This window comes from Perna viridis, chromosome 7 (assembly GCF_037379345.1).
Source record: "Perna viridis isolate PV_CMFRI_1.1 ecotype Kerala chromosome 7, ASM3737934v1, whole genome shotgun sequence".
NCBI classification, from domain to species: Eukaryota; Metazoa; Mollusca; class Bivalvia; order Mytilida; family Mytilidae; genus Perna; species Perna viridis.
Window position 1 is genome coordinate 25,426,524 of NC_142451.1, and position 21,890 is coordinate 25,448,413.

Consider the following 21,890-nt stretch of genomic DNA (forward strand, 5'->3'; position numbering starts at 1 on the left):
GAACACTAATCCGATCCATCATCAAATAAAGTCAAAAATTTAATCTGGCAAAATAGATATTATACCACCGGAGCAGCTAACCGATTAAGGCAGTTTTATATCATCCTCGTTGTTGTTCAATTAATTAATTAAGAAAAAGTAAGCAAAATTAAGAAATTATAATACAACATGCTTTACGTTGTAATTAAGTAGCAGTCTTTCTGAAAATCAGACATAAGGTGATTCATGTATGTCAGAAACCCACCGAATTCAGTTTTATTTCTTGCTCAGAAACACTATCTGATCACATAACCAGTCTTAGTTTTTCATTTGGTCGTTGTACTTTTGAGATAAAAATCATATAGATTGTACATGAAATTGGAACTTTGCAAGAGTAATCGTCCTTGAATTGGTTTCATTTGGTTGATTTTAGTGGGAAATGAATGAATGATTTTCTAAAAAGTGCCGATCTGAATGCAGAAATGATTATCATGATGTGAAAATACAGTATTTGTAGACTAAAAAAAAAAGCATCAAAATAAACCGTTTGTTTGAAATATGATTGCGGTGATGTTTTCTCACTGATTTGAAAAACTAATAATCTTAATATACTTAAAAAATAGAACATAACATTAAATTCCGAAATAACAGTATTTTTACCATGTCTTTTTTGTAAGATTAATCGTTTGGGTAAAAACTAAACAAACCCAACTACACACACTTAAAAATGTACAGTATGCCTGTGTTACAAAATTACACAAAATGTTTTTTCTGTGTTATTAAATACAAATTTCGATCGAACAACTTGAGATTGTAAACACAATATATCTGCTTTAAAAAAATGAAAAAGTCTGTAAAATGAACATCGATTCTTCGAATTTTAAAAACAAAAACATATTTAGTTATTTTAAACTTTTCTCTGTTTCTATAATCTTGCGCACACCAAAGCACATTTCCTTGACAGCTTCATATTCCGTCAGGCCCAAACGACGCTTATTGCTGACATCATAGATACCATCAGTGCTCACCGTATGTTCTCCATTCACACCTGCGTAAAACAGATTCATTTGAATGTTAGTTAGGAAAAACGAAGAAAATTTAAATTCATTTGTTCGAAAATAATTTGATTCACTGAAATAAATCATTAATTTAATCGAGTAAGAGAGTAAAATTGTCTTAAAAGTTTTTAAGGAGTATTGAAAGAGAAACATCATGCATAAATTGTGTTATAAAAATATTTATAATTCATTTTTTTCTAAGTTGATATTTTCCCTAATTTTCATAATTTCGACCCTAATCTCTGCATCAACACGAGTCAAGGGAATAACCAAAGTGTGAAATGATAATAAAATCCAACGCAAAAATTGTATTCAGTAAGCAATTCAAGGCAGAGTTTTCTTACCGTTTTCAAAAGATCCAGGAATTTAATCATACTTTTATCGCTTTATCATTAAATTGAAACGTCACTCACTCTTGAACCCTAATTAACATGTTTACATTATCATTGGTGTATTGAACGTTTTTGTATTGACACTCTTGTTATATCAATGCTAAAACGTTTAAAGTTCAATATCAAAAAGTTTATAAATTTCATTTATTAAAAAACTTCAGTTTTAATCCTGTTCATATCTATTTCTGATTATGTTTTGAAAAAAAAATATCAACATTAGCTCTCACAATTACAAGACATGACTTTCTGAATCAGCAGAGAGCGTGGTTACCTAATATAGGTATCCATCAAAGGATTATAAAATAAATATATGGCTCACTTAGATTCAAATGGAATTTAGATAGACCGATGGTTGAAAGATCATAACTATAGATGAATATAATCAATGTGATATGGTAAATAAAAAAATGAGTGTTTATAAAAAGAATGCCGTGGAACCCCCAAATTAACCTTAAGCTGTTCCTATTGCAAATCCTATTAAGACCCTTTTCGTCAACGAGTATACACATTCGTGCCAACTGTGGGATAGTCGATAATCATGCATGGGGCATGCTCATAGACCTTGCACAAAAGGGTATATCAAATTTATTCTATGTTTAATTGTTTAGATGAAAATCTGTCGTAATAAAAGTCACCATATCTTCCGGTAAAGCATTTGTTTTGTGTTATAATTCTGAAAAAAAAAGAATGATAAAACAAAATTGCATAATTATAAAAACTACATTTGTCACCTGCATTAGATATGCACTTCCGTATACTATATACAGTATATACCTCGGAGTTGCAGGTTATATTGATCACATATAGTGTCAAGCATTTCTCTGTTTTTGTCAAGCTTGGGTATTTTGATAAGGACACTTGCTCTAATAGAAGTTCCAATATTTGTTGGACAGTTTCCGAGATAACCGTACTCTTCATCATGGCCAAACTTAATCTTTTGTTCTAACTGCATTATGGCCTACAAAATGAAATGTCTTAACTATAACACTGAGATTAACATGAACATTTTATATTTATATTAAAAAATCTCTATTGAACTGCAAGTAAACGATTTCCGAAAAAGTCTAGAATACTGCACAGGGATTTATCGCCTACAAATAGGAAATTTCTAAAAATACAATAATGCGGATAAAAATGTTTATTTTGGGAGAAAAAGTTCACAGTGTCACGCCAATATATCGCACGACTTAAGAAATGAGCCTTAGCCTTAGCCATTAGGCCTTCTCAAACTTACAAAATTAAACGACAATTAACACAAGAAACATGCAAAATATATACAAAGTCAGTAATACAAGGTCCGAAAACTACATTGTTCTGCAATAATCCTTATATTTGTCTAGGTCTACTCAATCTAACGAAAATCAAACGACAATTAACACAAAAGAAACAAATATAATATATACGAAGTCAGTTATACAGAAGTCCAGAAACTATATTATAAAAGTATAGAAAATAAAAACCTACGATTGCCAGTCTTCGATAAACAGTGTCTACGTCACTTCCTTTTTGCATAGAAATGATACGTAAATGATCACCCTCATTTAACCAAACCAGAAAAGTTCTGGCAGTGTTCATATAAATCCCTCTTCCAACTGGCCAGCCCTCATACGCCCCAGCACCACGTGATATACTAACAAACACGCAAAAATAGACATCAACATATATCAACAGGTAAGTTATCCTGTTGATAAATACTACAAAATATATGTGGTCGTCAAAATGCATCAAATCTTTAAAAGCGAGTAGACAATTTGACGTTGAGAGTATAACAACCAAGCAACCAGAAAAAAAATGTTGAAATGTTTGTCTTGGTATATAATTTAATGTAATTTCATTAATTGTCATTTTATTGTACAGTGCTGCAACGATGAAAGCACCATGTCGAAGGGGTGGGGTGGGGTGGGGAAGATAGAGAAAAAACGGCATCGGAAACTAAAAGCAAAAGTCGAATTAAAATCCAAATATTCATCTTAAAAATATGTACTTTGTCGAACACAACATAAAGTGAAAATACTATTAATCAAACATTTAGATATCTTTTGTACAAAACGCCATTCAAAATACGATGAGCATTTTTACTTTTTTTGAATGCATGAAGGCACCATTTTTTCTACGAGAACGTTTGTGAAACGCAATTGCTATTTGAAACACAGACAAGGTGTTGATTGATACATCATTTCGCCTTGAATGATTATATATTACAACAAGTTAACTGGACAAAGAAACTTACTTTAAATATTTATGAATGGATTGAAACTTTCAATGTGTAATGACAAATTAACTACATTGTGCCTAAGTGTTTTTTTTTATCTGGTAACGGTAATTCAGGCAAGGGAAAACCAAATGTATTCCCTATATATAACTTGCAGTTATAGTGTCATTCTGTCAAGTAAAAAACCTACTGGCTATCACTGCGGAACATCAAATGGTCATCAACCAACTGCTGGTACTGCTCCACCGTTAATGTATCTGCTGGAATATAGCAGCCTTTATAATCATCGCCAAGGGTAGCTAAGGCATCTAAGGTTAGGTCTACAATCTTAGTTCTTTGCTGTTTAAATAATTATAATACAATATTTGAAATTGGAACATTTTGTAACCTCTTGATACCAGTACGATAATGAAATAAGATGAAGCAAGGACAACAACAACAAACATCAGAGAAAAAACCGACAAAGTTAAAGAAAACAAACATCAGAGAGAAAACCGACAAAGTTAAAGAAAACAAACATCAGAGAGAAAACCAACAAAATTGAAAAAAAAACAAAACACAACAGATAAAAACCAACAATGTTAAAAAACAACAAACAAAAGAGAGAAAATGAACAAAGTTAAAACAAAACCCAACAAACAAGAGAGAAAAACAACACAGTACATATACACATCATTGTTAAATTTGTTGTGACATGAAGACAAGCAAGTATAGCGTAACAGTTCAATAATTGGAATCTAATTAAAATTAAAATATTTACTTATCCTGCAATTGATTTTACTTCATATTACTGTTAGAATCACCCCATACCATTCACATACGTGGTGGCATGCTTTCCAACAATGAAAATCAAAATATCTCATTGCAAAAGATTTTAAAAAAATGAATAGGATAAAGATTATAAACAAGTAATAAGGAATAGTTACTAAATTTGTTATCAGTGGAGGGAAGGGAAATCCCGCAAAACTCCTTCCAACACGAATCCTTGTGGAAATAATGAATTCACCACTTTCATCTAGAATAGGAAATTTGTCGTCTTCAGTGTTTCCGAAGTGTTTTGGTGGATGGTGCGCTCTGGTTACGTCGTGGTACTCACAAATAATCGGATGGAGTAGGGGCCTAAATACCTTATATGCTTCAGGGTCACACGAGAAGACACCAATGTTACTGTCAGGATTCAGACAACCTAGATAATAATATATTTAGTATAGTGTACATTATATCAGAAAGAAGAGAATATCAACACTGAAGTCAAAAGACTAGTTAAACAAATACAAAAAAAAAACACAATATCAGATTTTTTTTAATTCTCCTCAGACCAGACACAGTTATACTTGTCTGTATCAGACATTTTTTAATTCTCCTCATACCAAATACAGTAATACCTGTCTATATTAGACATTTTTTATTTCTCCTCACATCATTTTGAATTTGAATCTATTTTGATAAACTAAACCGAACTGTTTACAAGAATCTACAGTCCAAAAGCGTTTACGTATAGACAGTTTTTCAGTGTATAAAATTCTGAATAATTGGATATTTATTAAAATGGTAGTCTTTACAACAAAATAGATCCCTTGATAAAAAAAACTCAAATTCTATTATTCTCGAATCATTGAAATCAAGCAGCCTTACCTGAACGAATTACGTCTGCAAGTGTTGCTCCTAATGTTGTCTTCTTATTTTTCAACGCTAAATATAAGTCAGTTGTCAAATATCTCTTGAGTAACGAATTACTTTCATTCTTTTTCAGTTTCTCCCAAAGAGTTTCCAGTTCAGACATTATTACCTGTATGAAATCTATTCACTTTATTTTTTCCGCCTAGTACTGCCTTATTATAACCACTTGCACTGTGGGATTATATAGTGATTTTTACTGAGTGAGGCTCTTAAATTTTTCTGCTTGATCGCTGTTCTGTGGATGCCTTATTCACTTTATTACCCTCATTATCATATGAGTGACATAAATACTTTAAACATTTGTACACATGTACACAAACAATAAATTTACATAAATATTTTTTTAAATACATTTTCAGTATTATTTCTCTGTGATTCTTCTCAAATTAAAATATGCACGAATCCGAATGATTGTTAAAGATCACAAATAAAATGATCACGTATCATGGACGCGCATGTTAAAGTAGCAAACTTCAGAAAAAATATAACGAAAATAGGTATGATGAATATGTCAAAGAGACAAAAACACCACCTGGATGAAAATGTCAGCCCAAGGCTACCCATTGGACGTCAATGAACACCCTCACACCACTGGACAGGCTGCAGGTGGCCTCAAAACTCTCAAACACAGGTACAGTGAAAGAGTTGCCCTATTAACTCAAGTTACTAAAAATAATTTAAAAGTGAAAACGAAACAAGACATGCAGAGGCCAGAAATTCCTGACTTGGGATAGGCGCAAAAAATGCGGGGGGGGGGAGGTTAAAATACGTTGGCGTGATCACACCCCTTAAAAATCTGGCCAATGTGGAAAAAAATATTATACAATTTAACACACCTAAATCAGTTCCTAAACAGTCCCTTTATACAATGGGAATAAAGAAACTGAATATAAATTATACATATCTACAAACTAAGGACTACTAGCATTTAACTGACATGCCAGTTCCAGACCAGTTTAAACCTACAAAAAGTTATGTCCTTATTGTATCTAAAATCATCCCAATTCTTCCCAAGCGAGGTTGAGAACAATGGTAAATACAATAAAGACACAATCCATGTCATGCAAAAAATATGCTTTTAAATATAATGTTTTAATTTCTATGTAAAGACCCTATGAGAGGATTAATGATAATACAGTCGAACCTCGATGTGTCGAACTCGGATTAGTCGAAATCTCGGATAACTCGAACTAATTACAAAGTCCCAACGAAACTCCCCTTACTCCAATACAATTTTACCTCGGATGACTCGAACTCGGATGAATCGAAACCTCGGATAACTCGAGGTAATCAATCAATCCCCTCGATACGACTTCGAGGTTAATTAACCCTGATGTCTCGAAGTCAACTAATTAGTCAGAAAACTGATTGTTTTATTACAAACCATGATCGAAGTGTGTTTTAACAACAATTAGCGTGGCCATTAGAATTAATTTGTCGACACTCTTTATGGTTTGATTTGTTTATTTAATTAATTTAAAATGGCGCGTGTTGTTAAAAGAAACCAATTTTATTAATAACACGTCGGAATTTTCACTAACAGTGATATCGGATATTTTGATATATTGATTTTTTTAAATACAGATGAATCGTAATGGTATCTGACCATTTAATGAAACATCAAATAGACGATATAAGAGTATTTCAACGACTACATTCGTTTCACTAGTGAATCTGAAATTTTATCGTAATATTGTAGAGCACATGGTTTGACGTTAAAATTATCTAAAAGAACAAATATATTCACATCCAGATTTTTTAAATGCCAATTTGATAAGATATGTGCAAGTGTAATGTATAAAGTTGAAAAATCCAAAATTTGAACAGATTTGTGAGATTGCATATGGGCATGCAATTTATCAAGCACTTCAAGCGAGTTGTTAACACTCTAAAAATAGTTAATGCGACTATTTCATAAGCTTTGTTACACAAATTTATTTTTTATGGTATTGAATGCTCTAGTAGGTAAAAAAGAAAGTCTAGTTGTAGAGCAATGACTTGAAGAGGAGTTTGGGCAGCCGGTAAATAGTAAGAACTTCAATGCTACTAGGCTCAGCTTGTATAGAGGTAGCGACGAGTTTGTGTTTGTTCACAATTTCACTTTCTGAAATTTCAGTCAGTTGGAATATTGGTGAATTCGTAATTTCATTTTGTAGAATTTCAATATAAATTTTACGTCAAATAACGATAATATTATTTGCAGCTTTATCAGCGAGAACAAAAACAAATTCCTTGCTGAGTTCTTTCAATTTGTGTTTTTTTTTCGGGAAATACATTTTGGATGTTGTTATTAGGTAGAAAGTGTTCCTTAAAATGTTTTATTCGGATGTCAACTATTTTAATTTGATTATGTCACATTTAACCATACTGGGAACTTTGTTTTTTAGTCATAATTTATAACGTGCTAATTTCTTTCTGAATTCTTTTTCGCGTAGCCACAGGAAGTTGTTGTATTTATTTCACAGTTTTTTCTAGCAGCAATATTTGAACTGTTGAGGTAAAGGTTTAGTTACAAACAAACAATATCATCTAGTGTTAGAGCATTGATCCTCAGACATATACTGGCCTCCTTGTCATCTGATTTCTAATGAATCTTTACATAATCAATATATTTAAAACTTAAAAGTCTTTCAAATAGCCACGCGTTCAAGAGCACACTGATCGCTTATATATGATTTTTACGCTGTCTTATGTGATTGGCCGTGATTATACTCCAGATTGAAATCTCAGTGTTCCAGTTATTCTCTTGCATGTTTATTAAACACAATAACAAAAAGTGACCAGAACAGAATTTAATGTTACAAATAAAGTCCGGTATTACTTAAGGAAGAATTCCGGATACGGTGATTTGATGACCTATTAAGATGGAGGGGGAAATAACTCTGGAATAGTGCCGCAGGATTCCGGTTCCCGGCAGTGAGTACATTGGTTCGGTTGGAGGGCACCACACTGACATCCACCATTCTGGCAACAGGCACATGTGAAGGAGGAAGGTTTATATCCACATTTACATCCACTGAACGTAGCGGTGTAATAGTCTATCTCTATAAAAATAATGATAAAAATCATGATTATATTTAAATGACTACATACATGAAAAGTAAAAGCGAGAAGATTACGATTACACAAATAACGGTAAATTGATAATCTAGGAAATAAGACTAAACGGGAAGCAGACAAAATCCCATGATAACACAATTAAGCCTAAGGAAAACACATACAAAGTAATCAATGAGCAACCCAAACTATATTATAGAAAACAAAGTTTTTCATCTAAGGATGTTCGCTGCTCATGTTCAGATATTCCTCATTCAGATTTTCGGACTCCTCTGGTTTTACCCATTTCATAGCATTGATAATTTTTGCCCAGTGACCCCCAGTTTTCCTTTCATATTTTCATAAGACATACCTTAGAATTTTATTTGTTGAAATCCATATTATTACTTCCAGGTTTTAATAGGTAACACCTACTATGGAAAATGTAGGGAAATCCCTTTCCCGCCAAAATGTCAAATGTTTATACCTCAAAAACGAGCACACTGACCCATCTGTTTTTTCTTCTTATATTGTTCTAGCATGAAAGATCTGGAAAGATTTCACAACCTTTTGAAAACCTTTTTATTCTTGAATAGAACAGCGAAAATCTTAACCTTGTTTTTCCTAAATATGATCTATATCTGTGTTATCTTATCTAATTATTCACTTTCTTAACATTTGAGTTTTAATCATAGTATTCGCATTTTTCTCTTATTTTATTAGATTACTTAATTAGAACTTACAAATAGAAAAGTCTAATTTTTTTAAACGCTTAAATTAGTTGTTTCGCTAAATGTATTTTCCTCCATCTGTTTTCAAGATTTTCATTAATAAAACTTTGAACTACTAGTGTACCGTATTGAAAGTCTATTCTTTTGTGGTGTTGAAAAGAATACTGCATTTAAATAGGACAGAACGATATAGTAAATATCAAAATTCAAAGGCATGACTAAAACTTGCAAACAGAGAAGAGAGACATACCGCATTAAACTACTGCTAAAAGAATGAAAGAATCATATATCAAAACGGAGATGAAAATTAAACGTCAGCTGACAAAAAAACAAAAGCATCTGCAATATGGACTCCCACAAAAAAGGAAAAAAAAGACGTAAAATTGTTTTTTTAACGTTAGACACAGAGGTTATATGGTGCATTATATAATTTCTATCCACTGATACACGTGGAGTACCCACTGATAACGTAATGACACTTTCGCTGTTATTTTTGTTTTGAAAGAACAAATGATTATTATTATATGTATAAAATTCAAGTGTGAATTAAAGTATAAGTAATTCACATAAATTTATCATAACAATATTTGTGTGTTTATCTGGGAATGGCTTTTTACCTTAAATGTAAAGACTTCCTCCTATTTCCAACGTATTTTGATTTAGTTAGTGTGAACCACGTTATTGAGGTTATATCTTCATTCCTTACAATATATTTTTTTGTATCAAAATTCAATTTGTAAATTGTTCTTAAAGTTTGACGTCACAGTCATATTAACAAATAGTCTATGAGATGATGGACAATTTTTTTAACCAAACAAAAAGTGTGTTACTTCTGAAATTAATTTATTGTCGACCAACGGAACTACTGTTTATATTCTGTACGTCAAAAATTGCTTCAACCCCCGTGTTTACCTTATTTGCTTTACCTGGATAAACACATTAACATCCTGTGGATTCAAAACCCATCATTATTTTTGCTTGTGTTACAAATTTCCCTGACTGTATCTTTGATTTAACATACCTGACACGACAGGAACTTTAGCCCATTCGGTAGTACTTTTAGTTGGTTCACACACTTCATGTGCAGAATTTTGTTCCCCTTTCATAAAACATATACCGTTTATAAGGCAAGTACCGTGCTGAAATGTAACATGCACCATTTATAAAGCAAATTCAAACCTGAAATGTAACACAATCCATTTATAAAGCAAGTTGCGTTCTGAAATGTTTACCATACCAGTTAAGCTGAAATGCAAAATACACCATTTATAAAGCAATTTCAATTCTGAAATGCACAATGCATTATTTGTAAAGCGACTTCCGTTCTGAAATGCAGCATATACTAGTATTTCATTAACAAAGCAAGTTCAACTCTAACAAATACATTATTTAGTAAGAGCAACATGCATATAGTAAGTAAAATAACTGTTTTGAAGAGTCTAAAAATCAAGGAAATCACTAAGGAAAACGTGCTGAAAATTTCATTTTACCAAAAAAAGGAGATAATATCTTCCCTTTCAGTTTTTCCTTGTAAATGTTTTGCTTTAAATCAAAATCAGAAAGACCGTGATAAGACAATGAAACTTCTTGAGAAATAATTTTAGCTTAGGTAATGTGATATTAAGAATGCTGCTTTGAATAAGTTTATGATTATTTTATAGTAACATGGAAATTGATACGGAGTAATAAGGACGTTTTGTAACTCTCCACCTCTAATTTTGCACTTTGACATTAATAAATTTGGGATTTTCACTAGTCTTAAATTGACTTTGACATTTAGTCTGTAAGGAGTTGACTTTCACATCTTAGAAGATATGTGTATTTTTCATAATGCCAGAATATGATTTATAAACCTATGAGGTTTTAATTTAAACACCTTGAATTCTATATAATGTATATTTGAATTGCAGAATAAATATTGAATATAAGATAAAGAATTGTTCGTATTATTACAATGGAAAATTCAAAGAGAACAGATATTACGACGAAAAAACACTAGGTTAACATTTATGTGATGAAGTACCTTTTGCGTACAGACACCGTGGCTATTGCAAGTTTTACACTTTGAATCATATACGGTTAAGTCTTTCTCTGAACTCCATCTCTGACCGTCAGTCGTTACAGAAACTTTGTACATCTTCACTGATGAATCTGTAATTCAGAAACAGACGTACAGACGTCATACATTTACGTATGTCAATGATCCCTGAATACAAAGATATCTCTTATCAATAAGACACATTCTGGTATGCATATGTTTTAAGGAGAAACGTCTTATCAGCAGCATTACAACCTGATACTCAGAAAGTACGATAATAAAAAAAAAATCATATATATATATATGCAACAGGAACTCAAAACCAAACATACCGAAGAAGGACGCAAAAAAAAAAAAAACCAGTACCGAACTATGTTAACTAGATGAAATATATTTTGCTTGAGTTCTTGATCTGGAAAATATACCAACGGAAGTACTTATCTGATTTAAATAGTGTGAATTTTTCTATGAGGTTTCCGCTAATAAAATACCTTATTAGTGCATGTCTTTTGTATTTTTTTATTTTGTATATTGTTATAATGTATCTCTTCAAATATAATCTTTAAATTGTCGAACTTCAGTGACATGCAGTCCTTGGTAGCTATCTTTTCAGGTTTTTAAATTTAAATTAATTATTTCGAGCAAAGAGCAGTGGAATTTGAAGAATATAAAAACTAAAATGGTACTTAAATAGTTACTAACTCAGTCCAATAGTTGACGCTGGGACAGCACGCTCAACCTCCAAGAAAGTCTTAAACACAGCTTGAGTCACAGTGTATTGGCCGGTAGGAACAAGTTTACCATTTTGCTTCTAAAATGGAAATTAATGAAAAAAAAGTTCGAAATATACACAACTTATTCTAATTCCTAATCCACAACACATTTGTTTTTTTTTCATATTTTTCTTTTATCTTATGCAAACATAACAGAAATAAACACTGTAGAAATAATTCTGACAGGGAAGATTAATCATATCCTTACCTGGATTTTATATGCTTAAGTACCGTTAGACACTCTCTTGAACATTAAACAATCCCTTTTAATCGTAAGTAAGGACGTCATAATAATACTAACTTTTTATATCAGTACTTACGATTTTTAGTGAATTCCTCACATGCGTATTTAGAAATTCCTTCTTTATTACAATGAACGAGTGAAAATACAATAAGCAATAAACACCTCTCACGGATGTATCGCCATTTTCAGAATTTCATTAGGTACGAATAAATGTATGACTTTCTTCCGTACAGCAAGGCATGTCATAGTCAAATCTACTAAAAATTTACTATCAATGCTAAAGAGACTACTTCCATCATTTTCCTTTGACGAGGCCAATGCGCCTGTTTTGATAAAATTATTATCTAACTGAAAAACGCTACACTTAGATATTATACATTAAATTTTAATTTCTAAAATACATACATTGACCTTCTGGTAACGACATTTGAGGTTTTGTGACATGTGCAAATTATCGACGATGATGTTAGTTTTCTCACAGCCTCCGGTGTGTATGTCACAAGTGCCTCCTCTAGAAAAGAACGAAACAAATTTAACTATTTAACATCGAAAAGGAATTAAAACAATAGATAAACAAAGTACATAATGTACATAAGGCAAATAAAACAACAACAACCCGCCAAAGAAACAAAAAAACAAAAACAAAACACACAAAAAAAATAAAAACAAAAAAAACAAAACAAAACAAACAAAACAAAAGCAAATAAAATAAAATAAACAGCGTATTTCACAAAACCTCTCGGTTCATGTTATTTCGTTGTTGCCATCAAATATTCAAAATTGTAGAGCGAGATACACATTTTGCTATAGAATAATACATAATTATAAGAATTAAACGCGCAGTTTGGGTAAAAATCGGTTTCCCCTTAGCCTATGTCATTATTAGAGAAAAAAGAAAAGTCTCGTATAACCTCGTCTCTTCCGCATTATATTGTTATCTTACCCCTTTATATAATGTACAGTGGGGGGTACATTGGCCTTGACAGAACAATCCACCGATATAAAACCAGGATTACAGATACACTTCCCTCTGACACATCTACCTTTTCTATCACAGTTGTTGGGACAAGATAATTCATCAACGTTCAAGGCAATAACCAAGTCACCGTAACTGTTTAGGTTATAGTTACTAATGTTTCTATATAATGTGTCTAGACATGCATTGTCATATGAATTCATTTGAGAAATCATAAAGTCATCTCCACCAGAATACTGAAACACAATACTGTTATAGAAGTAATAAGTAAAAGCTCAATATGTAATCATTCTTATTAAAGAAAAGAGACGGTTTAAAAATGATTGTCGTTTTCATTGAAAAAAAAAAAAAAAAAAATACAAGTATTATTGAAACTAAACATACATGCATTATTAATAATATTTTAAAAGATTAGTAGTTTTGACTTGTTTTTACCCAACTCCTTGTGTTCGATTACTTCATTACATGAATCAAACTGGATAGTAAATGATATTGAAGGAAAATGAGTTTCAATAAGTTTTATCTGTACTTAGAAATATTATCTGAATGATTCCCTCACCAATATATCATCCATGCAGTTGGCCAAAAAGGCACTAAATGGGATGTTTTCATGACTTGCACCACAATACGTGTATGTGCTAGACTGCTGAAGCGCATGTTCACACATTGTTCTGGCCTGGGATTGAGTAATTCCAGTCGTTGTTGGCCACGTAGGAGTTGAACTTCTTGCTATCGCTTAAATATCGATAACAACGTTAAGATTACTTTTTAAATCATATCTTTAAACGGAGTACAGCAACATATGTGTGTTTCAATCAGCCCGTCTAATAGAATCAAAGAATTAATGGTTTGAGAATTCAACAACTAAATATGCTCTCTTATGAATAGGATTATTGATAGTAAAGAGTTAATTTAATACGAGTTGGAAAGAATCTCATATCTCAAAGAATAATTGAATTTTTTTGAAGGTCAAAGTATCAGCTCTCATCTTGTCAAGATACGTTGTGGAGTAATTATAACATAAAAGTATTCGTACCGTTCCGAATCTGTTTTTCTCTTACTGCATCTGCTTCTGAATCAATTGACCGACGAGGATGTAGTTTGTTATTGAGGTTAACACAATGACCACCGGGGCATTTCTATGTAAAAACGACAAAAAAAAAAAAAAAAAAACAAAAAAAACAAAACAAAAAAAAAAACAACAAAAAAACAAAACAAAACAAAACAAACAAACAAATAAACAGGTTCAATTCTAAAACCAGGTGTGTTATTAATTGAAGTGGTCTATGTTTTTATTTTTTTCTGTATTTTTTTGTCTTCATTTCTATTTGCACAGTACCTGTCTTTTTAATTATCTGTCTTATCCTTCCCTTTAATCATGGTTAATTGCTTGTACTTTTACTTGTTCGCAAGCAAATGAATAGAAATCGGAGCTGCATATTTGAATTAGACTGTTTCAAATAAAAACGGAAAACAATAAAATAAAAAGTCTTGAGCATCGTATTTTCATCTGTTTATTTATTTGACTTTATTAATTTCGGGTCATTGATGTATTCAAATCAATACTTGTCTTTGAATTGAATAAAAGGTTAGTTTAAATAGTGGAAGTCAAAACTGAAAAACAAGATACCACGGTAGAGCCAATAAACCAAAGTTTTTAAACAGCATACAACACAATGCATTAAAAAACCCAACAAAATATCTACAGTTAGATAGCACAGGTCATAAACTTTCAAATATCGATATAGTGGAAAATAAATATTTGCAATCGGTTATTGTTGATTTAACGTCAATATCGTGTCGATCTTGCAGAAAAAATATCCCGAGAATATCTCATCGTATTAGACATATCATTATATCTACCTAAATGTTAAAGCATATAGTGAATCTATCTATCTATCTATTACATATAGGCATCGTATTTGGTTATTTTCTATATATCTTTGCACTTGTGTCTAATTGCTTTTGTATCATATAAACAAAATATGCTTAAAACGTGTACTGCTCTAAATATAAGTAAATATAAGTTAATTACTCCATTTTGCGGATTGTTAGCTCATTTGCCTTTTGTACAGTCGATGTTTCCATTCCCACCACATTTGCAGTAATGAGGCTGTCGTGATAGCTTAGGGTCATATGGAGGTTGAACAGAGAAAAGACTTTGTTCTATTGGTACTCTAAATTATGATAAAAACCAATTGCACTTGTAACAAAAACGAAAACGATGGAATAAATTGAAAAAATGTAAAAATGTTGTACCTATCGCAGTCACATTCGACTCAAGGTGTCAACCCATGCACGAAATGGGCATGTAGCTTTACAAAAGACAAGCAGAAGAAATTTATATTACATTTTACAATGTAAGTGTTCTGTGTGGATTCGTTGTTGTTGGTTCTCTTATCAGCAGTTTCGAATAATCTTTTAAACGCAAAATAGCAATCATAAAAATGCTTCAAATTTCGGTATGGTGCAACCGTTTTTTAAACAATAAATACTAGAAGTTCCTAACATTAAGCGATATTTTTCAAACTTTCACTTGATCTTTTTTCAATCAAGTATGTACCCCCAGCTGTGCGAGAATTTTTTTTCGTCTGGATATAAGTTTCCATTGGGTCCTTTGAAATCGTCGGTCTTCTTCCCTGTCCATGTTCCACACAGGCCCTCTATACAGCCATTATCGTCACTGGGAGCTTGTATATAAACATCTAACCAACCGACCATTAAGTTATTTTTCTTTCTTACACTGGCATCAACTTTCACTCTTGTCCCAGATGCGAAATTTAGCTGCATGAATAGAAGTGAGAAGAAATAAATAAAGAAGTATAATAAATCTAGGCGATCGGAGAGCAATGCTGACTAATAAAAGGAGGTAGACCTAGGGTAAGGGACATAACTCAGGAAATCAGTGATATGTTTATATTATATTCAATTTCACCAAAGCCTCTCAAGCTTTCGTTTGAAGCAGAAAAAAAAAGAATCCAAGTTAATTAGATGCTTACATAAGATTGATGTAAAATGCTGAATACACACGTTTCAATGATTTTTAAGGGTTCTGTCCCTTACCCTAGCTCTACCTCCTTCATACCAATCTATTATTCGATGGATGGTCCTATTGACCGCTAAAATTGATTTAGATCAAAATTTGAAAGGAATATCCGCAATAGTAAATAAATAATACGTAATACAGATTCTGTGAAAGTTTCATTTTAATCCATTCTGCTGTGACGAATTAATTACGGATAAGAGATTGGCAAACAGAAGCAAGGAAGAACAAACAACCATTTCACTTTATAACCACCACTTGTAAGTGGGATATAATTAACCATAAAATACAACATTGGTGAATTAAAACTTAATGCGACAGCATTAAAAATAATTCAGACAAAAAATAATGTTTCAGATGTTCATCGAATTATTCGTGCTATTTTTTTGTCTATAGTTCTGGCATTTAATATACAGATCTATGCGATCAACTTCCTTGTATCTTTCAGTTTACTGTTTTTTTTTATCAAATATGCACATGTTATTTATGTTTAAATAGTTTAAATATGCAGTTCATACTAATCATCAGCTTTGGAGCTCATCAAAATTGTTGAAGGGCGTACAAACAAAGAAAAGAAAATACGAAGGATATTGGTCACTTTCATTTATAATTATTTTTCCCTAACTATGGGAAACATATGAAGAATTTTATCTAAACAAAGTCCCATGACCGTGTTCCCCAATAGAAAATGTATTGCTGTGTTATCCAAAAGGAAAATTATGAATACATTGTTTTAACACGTTTCATTACTCTTCTTTTTCTGACTAACCTACAATTGCCCGCGAGTTTTCTCATAAATGACAATATCGAATGCAACTTAACTTTTCAATAAAATGCCACAATATGAAGGTATGCATCATTTTCAAAAATTCAAAATGACGCCCGTTCAAAGACTGAAAAATTGTAAAATATAAGAAAACTATCATTGAGAATTGGGTTCAAAACAATTCAATCAGTTATTTAGAAAATTCCAAAGATGGTCACCTTTCGAAAAGTAAAGAAAAGTCATGGATGCACAGAAAATGATTTTATATGCTCTTGTGACAATTGAAGGGGGTGTAGGTAAACACATGTTACGTTGGCGGTTTTTTTTTCTCCTTTTTTTTTGAAACGGTTTTATTAATGCCCTAACGAAGTTTGGTACCATATTGTTTCAACTTCTTTTGTTAGTCCTCTTTTGCCTAAGTCATAAATGTCCGCGTGTTTTATAAAAATGATTAAATGAAATGAAACCATAAATTTGAATAGGTTAGACATCTACCAGCTTTAAGGGGTAGACCTAGGGTAAGGGACATACTTCTTAAAATCAGTGATATGCTGGTATCATATTTATTTTCACCAAAGCCTATCAAGCTTTCATTTGAAAAAGAATGAAATCAGTCCAAGTTACTTTGATGTTCACATGAGATAGGTGTAAAATGCTGAATACAAACGTTTCAATAATTTGTAAGAGTTGTGTGCCTTACCCTAGGTCTACCTCCATAAGATTTGACAGAATTTCGACATTCTTATATCACAGAATGTTATTTTTGTACAAGTATCAGAAGATTAAATTACAAAGAAGAAGAGATTTAAAACAAGGTTCATTGCCAGTTTCTGTAAGCATCAAGCAGTAGGTGAAACATAGAATAAAAAAAACCCATCATTTTGATATTGACTATTTTCTCCACCAGAATCAAGGAAAAAAAACAATATTTGCTCTATCATATTGGTGCATTGCATTATAATTTCTTTGAAATGCACTAAAATGAACATTTCAGGAGCTGATAACTAACTCTGTCTGAAACCTCATTTTTCTAACATTCTATTGAAAAATTCCTGAACAAAGCAAGTGATGCAGAGATCAAATAATGGTCTTTTCAAATATAGAAAGTATCCTTCTGTGATATTACATAGTCAAATCTGTGGGGTGTTTGACATGCATGTTTATGTTTTTTTTTATCCCATTTTGCCTTACAAACACTTTCAATAAAGTCAGTATTTATTCGGATTTTTACTTCTGTACGTATATGTATTTTAAGCACTTCTCTGTCTAAGAATCAGGCAAAATGAAAGTGTTTGTAAAGTTTGCCTTTCATAAGATTTTGAAAGGTGAAATTTAGTTGAAATGCACTATGAAAAATGCTAGTAAATTCTCCTGCATTTGTTCCCAATATTACCAGTAAAAAATGTCTACGTCACAGACCCTTCAGGATTAATTTAAATAGCTTTTCGGTTGTAGTAGATGGATTGAATATATTTGAGACCCCACCCCCCCAACCCCCCAAAAAAGAAAAAAAAAGACCAATTTAAGTCTAATTTGAGCCGCCCATTACCTACACTTGTACTCAAGAATGTTTGTATTAAATATTTGAAATAAATCATTTTCTGATAAGCATGGTAAAACATATGATGAAAACATACGTTAAAATGCTTTCCACTGCTGTCCATATCTACGGTAGTAACTTCCAGAGGATGCAGACCAAGTGATACAACTTCAGGATGTGCCACTGCGTTTTGTTTGCGTTCACACATATCAATTTTAACTTCGTCATTATCTTCTCTGGCAACAACACCACAAATGCAAGGATGATATGCACCACATGCCCAAGTCCTTACCTGAACCTCAAAGTTTCTATCAGGGCATGTGCTTCTATACATAACAAAATCACCTACTTCGTAAGTGTTGTACCGACTGAAACAAAAAAAATGTGATCAGTTCGAATCGATAATTAATTTTGCATCTTTTTTTTTTGGATAATTACCCCGTATAACACCAATTAATAATCTACAAAATATGGATTTCAAAAACATACAAAAATCGAAAATATTTATTCTATGACGTTAACCTTAAAAATGTAATTGTAGGATGATTAAAACGCAAACATGAAAAAAAACAAACAAACAAAAACAAAACAAACAAAACAAAAAAACCCCCAAAAAACAAAAACAAAAACAAACAACCAAACATTGTGTTTTACTTAATTGTAAACAGATTGGCAGTATGGTTTTAATTTTTTTCTGTACATGTTTTGATCTTTTCTTCAAATTTTTTTTTGTTATGTGACGTCTTCTTTGTATGGCGAACTTTACAAAGATTTTACTCCCAGTAGCGGGTCCTGTGGTTCTGGGAGTAAGAACCCTCCATTTGTTGAAAAATTAGGAAGTTCGTAGTAACATTGAACGACTAGTAGTTTGAAACTCCCATCAAATCTCCCTTTTGAAAATCTTTGGATCCGCCTTTATTCCCTCATAGGGTTTCATATGAAAATATGCCAAGGCACCTTTAAAGTTTGCTACAATAGCATGACATCAATCAAAATGTAAGTTAATTTTAAATGTGTTTTCATTAAAGTTCTTAAAGTTTCAAAAATCTGTCAAAATTTGTCAAGTAATGCATCTGTCGTCATATGAAAAATGATTAAACACTTTTTATGCAGACTTTAGGTGGTTAAGATCATAGTAATTTTTTGATACATATGCATTTAAAGTGAAACATTGTACCGATTTGATTTTAACATTTTACAAAGCTCCAATCTTTTAAAATTATGTCAGATTGAGATACAAAAAAGTATTGTACCAGTTTATGAGACAGAGCTATTCAAATTAAGACAATTTATGTTTTAGCCTATGTTAATTAATGTCGGCTTGATACTTATACACTTTATTGTAATTGCTTACTTTTTATCAATTCCAATCCAATGGGGGTCCGAGTTTCCCTGGCATGACCCACTTTTTACATCAATGGTGTGGATCTAAATCCGCGAAAGTAATAATTGATACTGTTAACAACTAAACGAAAATTTGAATTTTGTAATTTTCATTTTAAGTACAAAATATTCGTTCCAGCGAAGTGTCCAGTGCTTTGATCACATAAATGTTCATGCCACGTTGGGATATATCGAAAGAGAAAACTAGAACTTCGAACCATTATTTAAATATCATATTTCATAAGTGGACAAAACGCAGACATGCGCCTGTCCACAGTCAGAATATGTTGGTTATTGATGTGTCTTTCTGTCGTTATTTAACTTTTTAGTTTGTTTTGAAGGAGTGTAAATGTTCTGTTACCGTGTATTTTATTACTTAAAGAGTAATCAAGGGAACCAAGGTTTTAGCGGTAATCAAAAGAATGTTAAAAATTAAAAGTAATTAAAAGTGTGTTTACACTTGTCGAAGACTTGTTTATGAAATCTTAATGTATTACCTATTTCGTATCTAGGTTACACTCTGTTACATTGGTTTCGTTTCTGCATATCCGTTATTTTTTCTGTATTTAAGATCAACGCTTATGTTTGTATCAATGTAACACAATTGGGTAAATCAACACCTAATGTATGTGTACATATACATAAAATCGAATTCGTGAGATTTGTGAAGGAATTATTATGAAGAAAAATGATCATTTTACCATAATGGTTTACCTGCACTGGTGAAATTTTATAATTTCGCCACATCTCATGTTCGATACTAAATATTGGCTTGAACACTAATTCATGGTGTCTATTCTTATCATCAATGAAGTCACGAGTTGCCTTCACTTTAACTGTGCCTCTGTATGTCTTAGTGTTAGGATCATATGCAAGTTCATACCTACATTTACTTGTTAATATGTCTGAAAAAAGAGAACCCTTCAATAATGTAAAGATTTTAGTGGTAATATAAATCAGAAATAAACTATCAAAAATGTTGAAATGTTGCTGTTGGACTTTCAAGATTCTATGAAACAAAATTCATAATAATCGTTGTTGTATATTAAAATACCATTTTAGTCAGTTTGAGTTTTATAAATTTTTCCTTAGAATAGTTTTCAAAAGAATTCATATTCTCTACTGCATTTGGTTTTCTAATGCATGAGAAATATTTTCGGAATTTTATCTCCACAGATTGACAAAAGAAATTCTCATTAGGGAGTTTTAATGTTACATATTTCTACTGAATTTTGTCTGCTTGCGTGTAAGAAAAGCTTTGAATACTTGAATTTAATATTAACAGTAATCCTTTTTGTCAGGCTACATAACAAAACTATATCTTAAAATAATTTGAATATCAATGGATGTCAATACCACCGTGTCTTGCGCCTTATGCAGATCTAGGTTATTTTTTTGAGAACAGGCATGGTGCATTAGGTAAATTACTTTGAAACGAATGAAAATGTTACTAAATCAACATTACAGTGAGATCATTCGTTGCTAAAATGATCAAACTTTCAGCATTTTTAAAGATGTACAATATCAGCAATTTCCTAAACATTCGTGGCAAGCGAATGTGAACAAAGCAAAATTTGTCCTGTTTTTGCTCTGAAGACGGTCGGTCAGAAACCTCTAATGCGTATCAGTCATCCCTTTAGTTACCATTTAGGCTGTAGAGTTCTGATAAATTTGATCTCATTTTTGCAAAATAACTATTCCAACTGACATTGCCAGAAAGTATTATAGTTAAGATTTAATTATCTTGCAATGTCGGATGGAACGGTATCATTTGAAAGAAAATTTTGTGAACTAGATTAATTTGATATGTGAAAAAATTGATTTGCCCATTAATAATGCGTGCTTCGTACAATAGACTTACAAGCAACGCTCTGGACATAAGAGGGTTTGGTCTTCACCATTCAAGATTTTATTTCGTATCTTGTTATTTAAAAGAACAAAATCTCTGTTACGCTTCAATTTTTATTAAAGGATTTCATGTAAAACTTTAAGAGATTTGGGAAACAGTACGTAGAGATAATACAGGGAAAAAATAATAT

The 21,890-nt window shown here is 31.7% G+C and overlaps 2 protein-coding genes across 2 annotated transcripts; both read right to left on the reverse strand.

Annotated features, from left to right (window-relative positions):
* Positions 1–222: 222 nt before the first annotated feature.
* On the reverse strand, positions 223–5,531 carry LOC148611974 (arginine kinase-like). The gene is made up of 6 exons (XM_088593033.1): positions 5,277–5,531; positions 4,568–4,827; positions 3,832–3,980; positions 2,894–3,059; positions 2,204–2,387; positions 223–1,027 (listed from the first exon to the last, which is right to left on the reverse strand). The coding sequence occupies exons 1-6, from the start codon at positions 5,422–5,424 to the stop codon at positions 882–884; spliced, it is 1,053 nt and encodes a 350-aa protein (XP_088449159.1). The 5' UTR covers positions 5,425–5,531; the 3' UTR covers positions 223–881.
* Positions 5,532–8,098: 2,567 nt separating this feature from the next.
* LOC148611975 (von Willebrand factor D and EGF domain-containing protein-like) lies at positions 8,099–21,532 on the reverse strand. The gene is made up of 15 exons (XM_088595345.1): positions 21,496–21,532; positions 20,566–20,756; positions 19,823–19,896; positions 18,566–18,836; positions 15,683–15,903; positions 15,184–15,296; positions 14,930–14,982; positions 14,156–14,258; positions 13,679–13,854; positions 13,087–13,355; positions 12,549–12,654; positions 11,829–11,937; positions 11,112–11,239; positions 10,110–10,227; positions 8,099–8,365 (listed from the first exon to the last, which is right to left on the reverse strand). The coding sequence occupies exons 1-15, from the start codon at positions 21,530–21,532 to the stop codon at positions 8,181–8,183; spliced, it is 2,154 nt and encodes a 717-aa protein (XP_088451471.1). The 3' UTR covers positions 8,099–8,180.
* Between the last annotated feature and the right edge of the window lie 358 nt (positions 21,533–21,890).

Excerpts from the sequence above, each read along its gene's own strand:
- LOC148611975 (XM_088595345.1), bottom strand. The coding sequence starts at position 21,532 with ATGAGATCAAATTTATCAGAACTCTACAGCCTAAATG. Across the intron at positions 12,655-13,086 it reads ACTGTACATTATATAAAGGG|AGGAGGCACTTGTGACATAC; the intron begins GTAAGATAACAA and ends GTTCTTTTCTAG. Across the intron at positions 8,366-10,109 it reads TAAAGTTCCTGTCGTGTCAG|AGATAGACTATTACACCGCT; the intron begins GTATGTTAAATC and ends TTATTTTTATAG.
- LOC148611974 (XM_088593033.1), bottom strand. The coding sequence starts at position 5,424 with ATGTCTGAACTGGAAACTCTTTGGGAGAAACTGAAAAAGAATGAAAGT. Across the intron at positions 4,828-5,276 it reads TGCAGACGTAATTCGTTCAG|GTTGTCTGAATCCTGACAGT; the intron begins GTAAGGCTGCTT and ends ATTATTATCTAG. Across the intron at positions 3,060-3,831 it reads ATGTTCCGCAGTGATAGCCA|TATATCACGTGGTGCTGGGG; the intron begins GTAGGTTTTTTA and ends CGTGTTTGTTAG.